The sequence below is a fragment of the Ascaphus truei genome, chromosome 1 (assembly GCF_040206685.1).
Source record: "Ascaphus truei isolate aAscTru1 chromosome 1, aAscTru1.hap1, whole genome shotgun sequence".
NCBI classification, from domain to species: domain Eukaryota; kingdom Metazoa; phylum Chordata; class Amphibia; order Anura; family Ascaphidae; genus Ascaphus; species Ascaphus truei.
The window spans coordinates 549,658,432-549,674,807 of record NC_134483.1 but is presented as its reverse complement, the minus strand read 5'-3'; the positions used below and the strand labels follow the sequence as shown (position 1 = coordinate 549,674,807).

General features: G+C 49.0%; 1 protein-coding gene across 5 annotated transcripts in view; it reads right to left on the bottom strand.

Moving 5' to 3' along the window:
• Positions 1 to 440: 440 nt before the first annotated feature.
• LOC142468238 (uncharacterized) overlaps positions 441 to 16,376 on the bottom strand; it is a 407,600-nt gene continuing 391,664 nt past the window's right edge. The window contains exons 1-3 of one of the 5 annotated variants that reach the window (XM_075574565.1): positions 16,166 to 16,240; positions 12,906 to 12,971; positions 441 to 2,623 (exon numbers count right to left, since the gene is read on the bottom strand). In XM_075574565.1, coding sequence (XP_075430680.1) covers positions 1,644 to 2,498 — 855 coding nt within the window. In that variant the 5' untranslated portion in view covers positions 2,499 to 2,623; positions 12,906 to 12,971; positions 16,166 to 16,240 and the 3' untranslated portion in view covers positions 441 to 1,643. Of the gene's footprint in view, positions 2,624 to 9,284; positions 9,334 to 12,905; positions 12,972 to 16,165; positions 16,241 to 16,376 lie in introns of those variants that run through there. The other 4 variants (XM_075574558.1, XM_075574574.1, XM_075574593.1 and 1 more) reach the window with 4 other exon arrangements.

Sequence of the window (16,376 nt, the reverse complement as noted above, 5' to 3'; positions counted from 1 at the left end):
AAAACGGGAGGGCGGGCTTAACTGCAAAATAGTTCTTTTTAATGTTAATGTTTGCTCAATCACTCCATATATAATTTGTTTGTTTTTTGTTTTTTTAATATTCATTTATTTGCATTAGTACAGGTGCATTGTCTCCCTACAGTATTAATCTATGTTGTTTTATTTTTTCATACACGTGCTGAGTTACGGTCGGTTCCAGTTACCTGCATTCTCGGATACCTTGGGACTTTTTCAGCATCCAGTTATTAATACACGGTTGTATTTGTGCACGTTTAATTTAAGCTGCAAAAAACTGCATATCAGGGCGAGCTTAGGTAATTGTCATTTCCCTAAAATATATATTTTCTGTTTATTTTGTGTATTTTTAATGGTATTTTGTATATTGTCACATTAACTGCTTGTTACGGTAACTTATGACAAGATATAATTTACACCAAAATACCTGGGTTGAACTGAACGAGGCTTAGATATGATAAAATATAATTTATTCCTTAAATAAGGTGAACACAGGAGATATACAAATAACAGACAAAATATAGACACTTACTTAAGATGGAATGATGAAACAGTCAAATCTAGACTGGCAGTTCATACAGCAATCTTGAAAATCACAAAGACAATAGCCATAGGCTGAGCCTTGTTTATATACAATTATTTCCCATTGAACACAACCTAAACCCAGCCCCTCTCATAAATCAGTCTTCCCCAGAGTAAAACTCCTCCCACCCAAGGACGTTTAAAAACTGCTTTTCCTATCTAAATAACTTCATAACTTCAGTTCAGTAATACCTACCGGCACGCGAGACATATTAATACATTCCGGCACGCATGACGCTCCGAATGAGACTAAATATTACCGTGTAATATTAAAATTAAGAGAGATATTAATATCTGTCTCTTAGTACCTGCTAGACATCATGTGTCTGTAATCATTATGTGCAAATCGGTCCCACGAATACACACATCTAGCTTTTAGCACGTTCAGCCGAGGACATCTCATAATATTCTTATATTTAATAAGGTCACTCATTCTGATATCTCCTTGTGTAACCGCACCCCTGGCCCCCATAACCCCTTGTCAAGAAATCCTTTGAAGCTGGGCCTCGTGTGTAGAGAACATTTGTCACAGGTGCTATATTTCACACCCAATGCTCCAGACCTGGGTCCTAGCTGTCTCTACCAGAAATACACCCTTGGTCTGCCAATTAGGTATTAACCTACTGTACACTAAACCCCCTCTGTACCTGTCACACCCAACTTCAATCAAGCCTTTTGAAGCCCAAATATTTCTGAAAAGACACCACACATATTTGTATTTTCCTAAACTGTAGCTCATTAACCCCTTAAGCCTCTCGCATCAATCCCAGTGTATGTGTTGGTGCAAACACTGGAATAGAAACAATACATTTTTTACAGGGAAATATACATTAGGATTCTGAAGCAAGATAAAAACATATTACTGGACCCCAGTACAGTTAACCCCTTGCTCCCCAAGTGAGAGCAGGGGGTGGCCAAATGGGGTGTAACCCCTTTAAACCCAGGCCAAACCTCCTCTCCCTTGACACAGTTAGACAGAGATTTCACTAAGTGAATTAGCTTTGAAAATATGTGATTTTGACTAAAGCTTTTCTCATTCAGAGCAGTTATAGCGTCACCCGTGTGTGGATTCTTTGGTGTGTAACAAGATGTGATTTATGACTGAAGCTTTTCCCACATTCAGAGCAGTTATAGGGTCTCTCCCCTGTGTGAATTCTTTGGTGTGTAACAAGATTTGATTTCCTACTGAAGTTTTTCCCACATTCAGAGCAGGTATAAGGCTTTACCCCTGTGTGGATTCTTTGGTGTCTAACAAGATGCGGTTTCTGATTGAAACTTTTCCCACATTCACAGCAGTTATAAGGCTTCACCCCTGTGTGGATTCTTTGGTGTGTACAAAGATTTGATTGATCAAAGAAACTTTTCCCACATTCAGAGCAGTTATAAGGCTTCACCCCGGTGTGGATTCTTTGGTGTGTATGAAGACTTGATTGATCATAGAAACTTTTCCCACATTCAGAGCAGTTATATGTTCTCACCCCTGGGTGGATTCTTTGGTGTGAACAAAGATTTGATTTCTGACTGAAGCTTTTCTCACATTCAGAGCAGTTATAGGGTCTCTCCCCTGTGTGGATTCTTTGGTGTGTAACAAGATGTGATTTCTTACTGAAGCTTTTCTCACATTCAGAGCAGTTATAAGGCTTCACCCCTGTGTGGATCCTTTGGTGTATACGAAGACTTGATTTATGACTGAAGCTTTTCCCACATTCAGAGCAGTTATAGGATTTCTTCCATGTTGGGATTACTTGCGGTATACCATTACCGTATGTCCCACTGTAGGGGTTCATGTCTCTGTTCTTTAAACCCTCTCCTTGTCTTGCGGTGCCTGTAAGTTTATTAAAAGGCTGTTGATATATAGGAATGCTCTGTCGAGTTTCTGGTAATATTGTCCCAATTCTCATACAGACTTATGCAATGTGGAAGTCCTTAAAACATATTTCCATTAACCCCTCATGTAATTTATGATGTTTGGGACATTTCTTACATTGCTTCTTGCTCACAGACGAGTCATGTGCTGAAGATACATCTATGGTGAGAAAATGTATTAATGTAACATTGCAATGCGTCAGAGTAGATTTGGATGAGAGACATATGTTCATTGAGTTCAACCTTTATAAAATTCTACTTGTGCAACATACTGAATATAATTAAAGTTACATTGTTATAGTTACATTCACCCAGAGGAAGGCAAAGAAACACCCCAATTAATCATTTTACAATTATGTCTCATACGTGGAAATAAATATTTCCTCCTCACTCCAGTAATAGAAATCACATTACTCCCTGTATCAATGTTCTTCATATATTGTTCTTATCAAATAACTTTTGTTGTACTTTCTGATATATTAACCCTTTAGTGACTCAAGGGCCAGCTAGCCATTGGCATCCCATGACTAGCTATACACAAAGAAAACTCCCGCACCACCACAATGTGAACCACTTTGAGGTGCTTACTAGGTAAGGAATAAATGTATATGAAAGAAAAGGAAACCTAGTTCCATATCGGTCGGGCAAGAAGCAAGTCTAGCCTTTGGCAGGTTTACTGTTCCTTCCGTAAAACTTTATTTATTAGCCATTTAGGAGTGCTTTTTGTGAATATCACCAGCTAACACTATTAGGGGAGAATCTGGGTATTTACCATACACACCATCGTTACTATACCCACTGCATGTCACGGTATACACTCCTCTATCACTGCAGCTTCCTATTTCTGCGCAGAAGATACACACGATCAGCTGTTTGGGACCCTATGGAGAATGCAGGAGTATCTCCCTCATTAGTCCCTTAGGGCCATTCTAACACGGTTTGGAGTACCTTCAAAAGGGTGTTTGCAGTAACCCTTACATTAAGCACCTACCCTGACCTGTAAGACTCTAGGGACTGTTATCACAGAATGCGTTCTCCAGTTTTAGGGCAAGCAGCTTGTAGTGATTGTATGTGATCATACAGCAGTTTAGGTAGATATATGCCAGTTATTAGTGTTCTACCTGTTTTAATGTATGATTCTCACTTACCTGCTCGATAGGAGGTTCGTGTGGGCTATCAGTCTACCTCACTACATGATCTCTGCCTCCCGCTGGGGCTTTGCCTCAATCAGCTGTTTCATACCGGTCGGGCAAGAAGTAAGTCTAGCCTTTGGCAGGTTTATTGCTCCTTCCGTAAAACTTTATTTATTAGCCATTTAGGAGTGCTTCTTGTGTATAACCCTGACCTGTAAGACTCTAGGGACTGCTGTTACAGAGTGCGTTCTCCAGTCTTAGGGCAAGCAGCCTGTAGTGATTGTATGTGATCATACAGCAGTTCAGGTAGAAATACACAGAATTCTGCTGTGTCTGGCTTAGATTACCTATACCACTTATATGTCACCATATATTCAGAGCACATACATGCCCTGAGAATATACAATTTCATGTGGATGGACATTCAGTGTATGGTGGTTACATTACGGACCTATCTCCACATTTAAGGAGGCTATATACATAGCAATAGATCCTGACTATCCATAAAGGATCTCCATATGTAAACACTACTTAACTACCTCTGGTTAAGTTACCAATGATCACAGTCACGTGCTGTTTGATACATTTTCTGATTTTAAAGCCCATTTTTTTATTCATTGTTTATTCATAAAGTATTTTAATTATGTCATTAGACATTCAGTTTGACAGAGTGCTGGTAAACTAGGTTTCCTTTTCTTTCATTGCATCCCAGGACTATCTGACCACTAATGTCCACAAAGGGGTAAATATACAGCTTACAGTAGACTAACTGGGCTGATGAACTAAAATAGGAACCGACGTTCCTGCCGTAATGACACATCATGTTTCCTTATTTGTGCCACACAGCAATTAAAACTGTTTAACATAAAGTGCCCTAAATTATGGTGCAAAAAAATCTTCAAAAGAAAATGTAAGAAAAATATAAATAATATACTTCAGAAGCATATTGCTGCAGCAAAGGTTATTCCCACCTTTCTCCTAGGGCAGGGATATCCAAACACTGCCCAAACATATCCAGCGCACAGCAAACAGAGAGTCGGGTCACTAACATAAAAAAATCATTTATTTAACCCGTATTATAAAACGGAGGGTGAAATCTTTCAAGGAAGAGCCATTTTATGGTTCACTGTCCTGCCGGTAGCTGCGTGGGGTCCGGCCGGTGCTGGTCGGGCCTCTTGTCGATACAAAGAGGTAATGAGAATAACAGGTCCATCTATCTTTAGAAACTTGGAGGAGATCGACTCTATTGACTTCGCTGCTTTGAGGAAGGAATCCTCTACCACAGCGGTCCCCAACCTTTTCGGCACCAGGGATCGGTTTCGTGGAAGACAATTTTTCCACAGACCGGGGGGGATGGTTTTGGGATGATGTCACTGTGTGTGTCAGTGTGTCAGTGTGTCTGTCACTGTGTGTGTCAGTCAGTGTGCGTGCCAGTCAATGTGTGTGTCAGTCAGTGTGTGTGTGTCAGTCAGTGTGTGTGTGCCAGTCAGTGTGTGTCAGTCAGTGTGTGTCAGTCAGTGTGCGTGCCAGTCAGTGTGCGTGTCAGTCAGTGTGCGTGTCAGTCAGTGTGTGTGTCAGTCAGTGTGTGTGTCAGTCAGTGTGTGTCAGTCAGTGTGTGTGTCAGTCAGTGTGTGTGTCAGTCAGTGTGTGCGTCAGTCAGTGTGTGCGTCAGTCAGTGTGTGCGTCAGTCAGTGTGTGTGTGTGTGTGTGTGTCAAAAACAGAGCTGGGGGGGCAAAAACAGAGCTGGGGGGAGGCAAAAACTCATGTCTCAGCACCAACTAACCCCGCCCCCCTGTCACCTGCTCTCTGATGCACCCGCTCTTCGCACTGACTGCACGCGCTCAGCAGGCACCGGAAGTGCCGGGCTGCTAGAGCGCGCTCCGAGGAGGGAGGGGGAGAGTGGAGGGAGGAGAGCCAGGGCCCGCATTGAGTGCGGGCGGCGGCCCGGTTCCTAACCGGGGGTTGGGGACCCCTGCTCTACCAGGGACTTGTCGTATACCTTGGATAATTGAAGAGAGTACAGGGAAAACGGCGGTGCATCTGCTGCTGCTGCTGCTGAAGATTGGAAACCACAAACTGCAAACCACAAAATATCCTAGGTGCAAAAATTTATTTTAGGGCATAGTAACAGCCAAAAAGAACACTCTGACGCGTTTCCCGTGGTATCCCACGCTTTATCAAAGAGTAAAATCACTTACAACGATCACATACTTAAATACCCACAATTCCCTCTCCTCTCCTATGACGCTGTGTAATTTGGGCCAATCGGAAGCGTGGGAGGCGTCACTCCCCTCTGGCTGGTGTAAGGCACATTAACCTGAAGCAAACCCAGCTGTGCTTCACAGTGCAATTGCATGGGAGGTGAATGTATCCTCCCCTTGATGACGCGACGGCCCTTCTGGCCAATCATAGGCCTTAAAAAACGGGACGTCCTGAATGTAAACAAAGACTGACTGACAGCTTTATCCAAGAAAAGGAAATGGTGGGTATACTCCTAAGAACAAATAACATTAGGATCATCGCTCAAGACACATTAAATCAGTATGTCTAGCACTGTTCAACACTGCAATATATAAAGGAACAATGATCCATATAATGAAGTAAGACAATTAAAAAATCACTATTAACACTATAGTGGAGTAATACATAAAAACACACAAATTGCTGTGTATTACCCTCACAGTACACAAAGAAAATATATACAGTTAGAACCTAAGTTAGGAATAATTGCCACATATGCATGATATCTAGATCATGCTAAATCTTTCTAGTTAAACATAATGATATTCAAAATGACATTGTGGTTTAGCAGGATAGGGTCCTATGGACTATATGGTTACAAGAAGATCAAAAATGATTGTACCATCAAACACGGATATAGGTGCAGTACAATTTACAAGTTTAAGCTAAGATAAGGAATTAATTTCAATATAATTTGTATTCTTGAAATAAGGACACTTTGGGCCTCATGCAGAGAGCAGCGAATTTAAAAATTGGCGAGGGTAATAAAAAGTAGCTTTTTTGGAGAGTTTTATTCTCCATATAAAGAAATGTGCGAATTCTGCAATTTATAGCATGAATGCGTGTGGCGAGTTTAAAATGGAGAGATGCGCGCTGCAGAAATGTGTTAAAAAAAAATCGCGCATTTTTTTTTCTCCTGTCTTATGGGCGGTGAGCTCCAGCTTCTTGCCAACTTTTCTTGGCGGAGCAAATTGTCGAAAATCGCGCCATTTTATTGGCGCGAACAGCCGCTAGATGCCGTTCGCGCCTTTCTGCATTAGGATATTTTTAAAACTGGCGAGATGTAGGTTCTCGCCAGCCGCGCGGCGAGATTTACAAATAGAAAAAAAAAATGGCGCGTTTTTCGTAACTCGCCATTTTTTGCTGTTTTCTGCGCGAATTTCTCAAAAATATGGCGAGATTTACTTTAGCGCTGCTCTCTGCATAGGCCCCTTAGCCTTGAATATCATTTGATTAAAATAATCAATTTGATAAACTCATTATACCGTGGTGTAACTTTCAATATTAGGTATAATTGGATCAAACAATATTGCACGTATTCCAAACTTGTGTCTTTTATAATCACAGACTCTTTACTTAAGTCATTCTTTTACCCTCTTTATAAAAAGTGCTGCAGTTCCCAGTCTACATTGAGCCCTTGAGGGGTCCTGGTATTAAATTGAAACATCCAATACATCTCACGTTTATTTAAGATGTTTAGCCTGTCACCCCCTCTTTTTAACATTTCTACATACTCAATTGCCATGAATTTGAAATTTAATAGCCCGCCCTGGGGACATTCTACAAAATGTCTTGACACTGGATGTTGTATGTCTTTGATTCTGATGAATCTCACGTGTTCCATTATGCGCTGTTTTAATGGTCTTATTGTCCTGCCAATGTATCCCTTAGAGCATTTACACCAAATATAATAAACTACAAATTGTGTGTTGCAATTTATGAAAGTACTGATCTCATAGGGTTTTTTTAATCTGTAAACTTCAATGTTTTTGGCTGGCCTTGCATATTTGCAGATCTTACATTGGCCACATCTGAAAAAGCCTTCTGTTTTTATCAATGTAGTAGTTTGAACATTGGGAGTAAAGAGACTGGGGGAAAGATAATTTCCAAGTGTTTTTGCTTTCGTAAAGACTGTTCTTGGGCCCTGTTTGATAAACGGGATCAAATCATTGTCAAGGTGTAAAATATTCCAATGTCTGCTTATGATGCTCTTAATTTGTTGTGCTTGTGTGCTATATTTAGTTATGAAAAAAGGGGTTCCCAAGTCATTTGTGTTTTGATTCAAATTCCTTTTAGCCGTCTTTTTAATTGTTTTAGCCCCACAATTAGCAATAAGACAATCCCTATTTGATTTTAATGCAGATTCAAAAGCATTTTTTAGAGTTAGTTCATCATACCCACGTTGTTTAAATCTCTCAGTCAGGCTCCTAGAGTGGTCAATGAATGTCTCATCCGAAGAACAAATTCTTCTAAGTCTCATATATTGACTTTTTGGAATGCCTTTTATTAATGGCCTTGGATGACTGCTGTCAAATCTCAAAAAAGTATTCCGTGAATTGATTTTCCTGTACACCTCCATCTGGATGGCACAGGATAAATCAATATATAAATGTACATCTAAATAATTTATACTTGTGGGGTGATTTTCAAATGTGTTACATTAATATGTGTTACATTAATAAAAGTGGGAATTAACCCTCCCCTTCCCTTCCATGTATACCTTGGATAGGAGCCTCTCTTTAAGTAAATTTGACTGTACCACAAAGTCCAGCTCAGTAGAGCAATTACGACGTATCCTGCTGAACTGGCTGAAAGGGATGTTTGATAACCACTAAGGAATACCTGTCCAATCTACACCTTCTTTTGAGTAATGCACCACCTAGTTATCTTATCACAGAGGTTGAGCTTCAATTTCTTTATATCACTCACCCTAGGATTCCCATTTTCTATCAATTACCTGTAATCTTAAGGCTTCACTTATATTGCCGGTGACGTCAGGCTGCGGTCGCTGGAAAAATCAAAGAGATATGACTTCCATCGATCGCAACCAAGCCATTGCTTCGTCGCGCTTACTATAAGCACACGTGATGGCGGCAATGCATTTGTTTTGATGCAACGATGCGTCGCCGGCACTATAAGCGCAGCCTTAGGGTAAACAGGATTTTATAAGTGGATTTTATAGTGACTCATCCCGGTCTTTGGAGGCTATTATTAAAAAACATAAAAGGAGACCCTATTCTGGGAGAAAGTTTGGAAGAAAGACCTTCCATTGTTTATAGAAAGGCTAGCACTAAAAATCTACTTCCTCCTACTAAGCTTAGACCTGAATCCAAATTGGTTTTGAAACCAGTTGGAAACTTTAAGTGTGGTCGAGGGAGATGTATTGTGTCGGCTCCTTGTGACCTTGGGCAAGTCACTTTATCTCCCTGTGCCTCAGGCACCTAAAACATAGCTTGTAAGCTCCATGAGTCAGGGACCTGTGCCTGCAAAATCTCTCTGCAAAGCGCTACGTAAAACTAGCAGTGTTATACAAGAACATGCTATTATTATTGTTGCATGTACATTTTCAGACTGTAAGAAAGAGTTTCATTCTTCCCTCCCTGGCAGTCCATCTGTTAAAGTTAAAGGGTTTGTAAACGGTCTAACCACCTATGTTGTGTACTTACTAACTTGTAGCTGTGGCCTGCATTATGTAGGTAGGACAACTAGGCCACTTAGTACACGTGTTCTGGAAACACAGAAGAAACATTATCAATGGCGTCACCAACCATTACGTATCTAAACATTTTTTAATGGTGCATAACAAAAAGCCTGACGGTTTAGAAATGATGGGACTGGAGCTTATACCACCCTCAGTTCTTGCAGGTGAACGTTTCAAACTTCTCTCCAGGAAAGATAGTTACTGGATTTTCAAATTAAACGGTCTTGTATCATTTGGTCTAAGTGAGAATTTAGATATTAGTAATATAGTGTAGGCCTACATCGGCTTTTGGCCCCTTCTGGTGTTTTAGTTCAATTTGCCTCCTACTGCTTTCTTTTGTATTTTTTCCCCTCTTTCTTCCCCCTATTTTTTTCTTTTTCTTATTTTATTTCTTTTTTTCCCCTCTTTTTGATTTTTATCATATCTTTCTTTATTTGCATTTCCCATGTGATATTCACATTATATATCTACACGTGTCATTTTCCCCTTTACCTCCTTCTATTCCCTTGTTTATTTGATCTGTTTTCCCCCATCCATTCCATGTATCGTCCTGTCAGGCATCTCGCAATGTTAATCATACTGATCTACATTTTCTTTCTCTTTTAATCTTTTACCTCAGAGGTTTTAGACTTGCCATTTTATGTTTTCAGTAATTTTATTATTGATATATCAAATACAGATTGGTTGTTTAATATGAAGTTCTGGTTTGGAGTTGTTTGCTCCATTTTAAACATTAGTTGTGTCCTTTAGTTTTGTGGTCACAATATGAATTTTATTAATTATTTAATATGTTTAAAGTCATCAACGGGTTGTTTAACACCTGTTTTTTTTAACCTATTTACATGTATTTTTATCTGACATCTGTTTTCCAATTATCTTAATAAATAATCAAGCTGTATTCCGCTGCTGGCCAACCAATTTTCTTTAGCATTGCCAATGCCGTACTTCCCCTGGCACCCCTGATGAAGTCAGCTGATGCTGACGAAATGCGTATGTTGTGACGTCATCACGCTACTTTGACACATAACGCAGGCCGCACATAATGTATGCTTGTCAATTGGGATTTCTTCCAAATAACGTGGATCGAGTTGTGTGTCAGGACCGAGCTGACCTGCGCCTATACTGCCGTTCTACATCTGGTACTGCGATCTTTGGTGTTGGGTCTGAGGACGCTTACAGCCCATAGCAGCCTTATCAGCAGAAAGTGTCTAGGGTTGTGTGTATGTGTATACATATATACATTTATATACATACATACAGGCCCACAACAGGGGGGTCTGCCAGGGCTTGCGTCCCAGGCCCCGAGAGCCAGGGGGCCCGGTCCCCCTGCGCGGCCGTGCCCATTTTATATTAAAAAAAAAAAGTCAGGGGAAAAAAAATGCAGACGACCCCCCGTGCGCATGCACAGAGCCGAGATCTCTGCGCGCATGCGCAGTGAAGCAGGGTGTCCGGCCTGACTGCTTCCCCCTCCAACGTGGGATGCGTCAATTCAGCTTCCCCGTACGCACCAATTCAGCTTCCCCTGTACCCGCCTCCTGCCTCGGGCAGCAGCTGCGCCATTCTGGCCCTCCCCCAGCAGCTTACCTCCAGCGCACCCCCTCCGCGCCCCCCCCGAGCCTGCCTCTCGTCTGTCGGGCAAGGAAGCAGCACCCACCCAGTCAAGGTCAGTCACCCACCCAGGCAGTCACTCGACCACCCAGTCACTCCCTCACTCACCCACCCAGTCACTCAGTCAGTTACCCACCCACCCAGGCAGTCAGTCAGTTACTCACCCACCCAGGCAGTCAGTTACCCACCCACCCAGGCAGTCAGTCAGTTACCCACCCACCCAGGCAGTCAGTCAGTTACCCACTCATCCAGGCATTCAGTCACCCACCCACTCAGGCGTCAGCCACCCACCTAGCCAGTCAGGCAGCCACCCACCTAGGCTGTCAGTCACCAACCCACTACCCAAGCAGACAAAGGCAGTCAACCCAGGCAGTCAGTCCGTCACCCACCCACACAGGCAGTCAGTCACCCACCCAGTCACCCACCCACCCAGTCAAGTCACCCATCCCCCAGTCACCCACCCCCGTCAGTCAGTCGTCACCCACCCACCTAGTTAGTCACCCAACCCACCCAGTCAGTCAGCCACCCACCCACCACCTATGCAGTCAAAGTCACCCCCCAGTCATTCAGTCAGTCACGCAGTCACCCCCCCCAGTCAGTCACCCACCCCCCAGGCAGTCACCCACCCACCAACCCACCGAGGCAGTCAGTCCCCCAGTCAGTCAACCCACCCACGTCAGTCAGCAACCCACCCAGGCAGTCAGTCAGTTACCCACCCAGTCAGTCAAACCAGTCAACCAGCCACTACACAAGCAGGCAACCCAGGCAGTCAGTCACCCACCCAGTCAGTCAAAGTCAGTCACCCACCCACCCACCTAGTCAGTCAGTCACCCACCAACCCAGGCAGTTACCCACCCACCACCACCCAAGCAGTCAACGGCAGTCAAGGCAGTCAGTCCGTCAACCACCTACCCAGGCAGTCAGTCAGTTACCCACCCACCCAGGCAGTCAGTCAGCCACTCACCTAGGCAGTGAGTCAGTCATCCACCCACCACCCAGGCAGTAAACGGCAGTCAGTCATCCACCCAGGCAGTCCGTCACCCACCCACCCAGGCAGTCAGTCCGTCACCCACCTAGGCAGTCAGTCAGTCACCCACCCACCCAGTCAGTCACCCACCCAGGCAGTCAGTCACCCACCCAGGCAGTCAGTCACCCACCCACCTAGTCAAGTATCCCACCCACCCAGTCAAGCACCCACCCACCACCAAGGCAGTCAACCCAGCAGGTAGTCACCCACCCACCCCCCAGGCAGTCAGTCACCCACCCACCCTCCAGGGTGTCAGTCACCCACCCCTCAGGCAGTCAGTCACCCACCCAGTCAGTCAAGTCACCCCCCCCCAGTCACCCCCCCACCTAGTCAGTCACCCACCCACCCACCACCCATTCAGTCACCCACCCACCACCAAGCAGGCGACCCAGGCAGTTGCCCAAACCCAGGCAGTCACCCACCCAGTCAAAGTCAGCCAAACATAGCCTGGGATGACATGCAAAGCCAGTGAACCCACCCACAGACAGACTGTTTCGACCTTATGGATCTCATCAGTACTGGCTTTGCAATTTGAGACTTTGGGTAGGTCTTCACCACACATTATTTAGGTTATGGTTGGTGAATATAAATAAATAAATAATAATAAAAAAACACACATACACGCACGCACATATAGCACATATATTACTGTATGCTCATTTGCATGTCTTAGACAGGTCTGCAACCCCACCTTTCCCCATTATCGCCCAGCACACAGCAACTTAACTAAATATAGATAGACAGAGGAAAGTAAAACACTTTCCCGCAGCTCCGGCGCTGACTCGCGTGCTACATACAGTTGCTTGCTTGCTGGATAGCGCAGTTGTGGGGATAATAATGCCGCGGCCGTGGGTTTGATCCCCACACCGGCCATTCTGCAGCTTTCTTTGCATTTGTTCTGTGTTTTATAAAAGGTTATGAGGATGTAAAAGTTTAAATTGATAAACATACCATGAATCGCTCCCTAGGGTCGTCTCAATCAGCGCTGCTCCCTTCCCCCGTTACCACACGAGAACGCTGGGAAATTAAGGGATTTATCTCAGTATAGTGACATATTAGGGACATTTTGTATGGAGCAGAATAATTAGCACAGGGAAAATAACAGGAAAATAAAGTCCATCATAAGCACAATTATTCACATATTTAATCTACATTCTTAATCATTATTTTCTCTCTTTCCCCGTGCGCGTCTCTGTCCTTAGGCCGCGTCCATGGTTATCGCGACCCCTCCCCTCACTGTGCCTCTCTCCCCCTCCCCTCACTGTGCCTCCCTTCCCCTCTCCCCTCACTGTGCCTCTCCCCCCCCTTCCCCTCACTGTGCCTCTCTCTCCCCTCCCCGTGCCTCTCACCCCTACCCTCACTGTGCCTCTCTCCCCCCCTCCCCTCACCATGCCTCTCTCCCCCTCCCCTCACTGTGCCTCTCTCCAACCCTCCCCTCATTGTGCCTCTCCTCCCTACCCCTCACTGTGCCTCTCTCCCCCCCCTCCCCTCACTGTGCCTCTCTCCCCCCTCCCCTCACTGTGCCTCTCTCCCCCCCTCCCCTCACTGTGCCTCTCCCCCTTCCCCTCACTGTGCCTCTCTCCCCCCTCCCCTCACTGTGCCTCTCTCCCCCCTCCCCTCACCATGCCCTGTGAGGGGGGTAGGAGATGGGGGGGGGGGGAGGAGATGGGGGGAGGGGGGGAGGAGATGGGGAAGGAGATGGGGGGGAGGGGGGAGGAGATGGGGGAGGAGATGGGGGGGAGGAGATGGGGGGGAGGGGGGGAGGAGATGGGGGAGAGGGGGGGAGAGGGGGGGAGGGGGGGAGGAGATGGGGGGAGGGGGGGAGGAGATGGGGGGAGGATATGGGGGGGAGGGGGGGAGGAGATGGGGGGGAGGGGGGGAGGAGATGGGGGGGGAGGGGGGGAGGAGATGGGGGGAAGGGGGGAGGAGATGGGGGGGAGGGGGGGAGGAGATGGGGGGGAGGAGATGGGGGAAGGGGGGAGGAGATGGGGGGGGGGGAGGAGATGGGGGGAGGGGGGGAGGAGATGGGGGGAGGGGGGGAGGAGATGGGGGGGAGGGGGGGAGGGGGGGAGGAGATGGGGGGAGGGGGTGAGGAGATGGGGGGAGGAGATGGGGGGAGGGGGGAGGAGATGGGGGGGAGGGGGGGAGGAGATGGGGGGAGAGGGGGAGGAGATGGGGGGAGAGGGGGAGGAGATGGGGGTAGGGGGGGGAGGAGATGGGGGTAGGGGGGGAGGAGATGGGGGGGAGGGGGGAGGAGATGGGGGGGAGGAGATGGGGGGGAGGGGGGAAGAGATAGGGGGGAGGAGATGGGGGGGAGGAGATGGGGGGAGGGGGGGGAGGAGATGGGGGAGGAGATGGGGGGAGGGGGGGGAGGAGATGGAGGGGGGGGAGGAGATGGAGGGGGGGGAGGAGATGGGGGGAGGGGGATGAGGAGATGGGGGGAGGGGGATGAGGAGATGGGGGGAGGGGGGGGAGGAGATGGGGGGAGGGGGGGGAGGAGATGGGGGGAGGGGGGGGAGGAGATGGGGGGAGGGGGGGAGGAGATGGGGGGAGGGGGGGGAGGAGATGGGGGGAGGGGGGGGAGGAGATGGGGGGAGGGGGGGAGGAGATGGGGGGAGGGGGGGAGGAGATGGGGGGAGGGGGGGAGGAGATGGGGGGAGGGGGGGGAGGAGATGGGGGGAGGGGGGGAGGGAGGGGGAGGAGATGGGGGAGGAGATGGGGGAGGGGGGGGGAGGAGATGGGGGAGGGGGGGGGAGGAGATGGGGGAGGGGGGGGAGGAGATGGGGGAGGAGATGGGGGAGGGGGGGGGGAGGAGATGGGGGAGGGGGGGGGAGGAGATGGGGGAGGGGGGGAGGAGATGGGGGGGAGGGGGGGAGGAGATGGGGGGGGAGGGGGGGAGGAGATGGGGGGGGAGGGGGGAGGAGATGGGGGGGGAGGGGGGGGAGGAGATGGGGGGGGAGGGGGGGAGGAGATGGGGGGGGAGGGGGGGGAGGGGGGGGAGGAGATGGGGGGGAGGGGGGGAGGAGATGGGGGGGGAGGGGGGGGAGGAGATGGGGGGGGAGGGGGGGAAGGAGATCTGGGGAAGGGGGGGAGGAGATGGGGGGAGGGGGGGAGGAGATGGGGGAGGGGGGGGAGGAGATGGGGGAGGGGGGGGAGGAGATGGGGGTGGGGGGGGAGGAGATGGGGGGAGGGGGGGGAGGAGATGGGGGAGGGGGGGAGGAGATGGGGGAGGGGGGGGAGGAGATGGGGTGGGGGGGGAGGAGATGGGGGGAGGGGGGGGAGGAGATGGGGGGAGGGGGGGGAGGAGATGGGGGGAGGGGGGGGAGGGGGGGAGGAGATGGGGGGGAGGGGGGGAGGAGATGGGGGGAGGGGGGGAGGAGATGGGGGGGGGGAGGAGATGGGGGGGGGGGAGGAGATGGGGGGGGGGGGGAGGAGATGGGGGGGAGGGGGGGAGGAGATGGGGGGGAGGGGGGGAGGAGATGGGGGGGAGGGGGAGGAGATGGGGGGGGGGATGGGGGGAGGGGGGAGGAGATGGGGGAGGGGGGGAGAGATGGGGGAGGGGGGGGAGAGATGGGGGAGGGGGGGAGGAGATGGGGGGAGGGGGGAGGAGATGGGGAAGGGGGGGAGATGGGGGGAGGGGGGGGAGGAGATGGGGGGAGGGGGGGAGATGGGGGGAGGGGGGGAGGAGATGGGGGGAGGGGGGGAGGAGATGGGGGGAGGGGGGGAGGAGATGGGGGGGAGGGGGGGAGGAGATGGGGGGAGGGGGGGAGGAGATGGGGGGGAGGGGGGGAGGAGATGGGGGGAGGGGGGGAGGAGATGGGGGGAGGAGATGGGGGAGGGGGGGAGGAGATGGGGGGAGGGGGGGAGGAGATGGGGGGAGGGGGGGAGGAGATGGGGGGAGGGGGGGAGGAGATGGGGGGAGGGGATGGGGGCAGGAGATGGGAGGAGATGGGGGGAGGGAGGAGGAGATGGGGGGAGGAGATGGTGGGGGGGAGGGGAGGAGATGGTGGAGGAGATGGGGGGGTGGAGGGGGAGGAGATGGGGGTGGAGGGGGAGGAGATGGGGGTGGAGGGGGAGGAGATGGGGGGGTGGAGGGGGAGGAGATGGGGGGGTGGAGGGGGAGGAGATGGGGAGGAGATGGAGGGGGAGGAGATGGGGAAGAAATGAGAGATGGGGGGGTGGTGAGGAGAGGGGGATGGGGGGATAATCACCTTCTCTGCTCCCGGGGTCACAATGGATATCGCATGGAGCTACCAATGCCCTGTGTAATCAAGGCACGCCCCCCCTGCACACGTCACAGCCAATAGGAGGCTTGTTTACTAGTTGTGCTCATGCTCACAAGCACCACTGAAACCGGAGCCGCCATCTTGGATAAGGGTTATGCCCATACTAAGTAATACAGCTTGCTGAGAGCCCAAATAA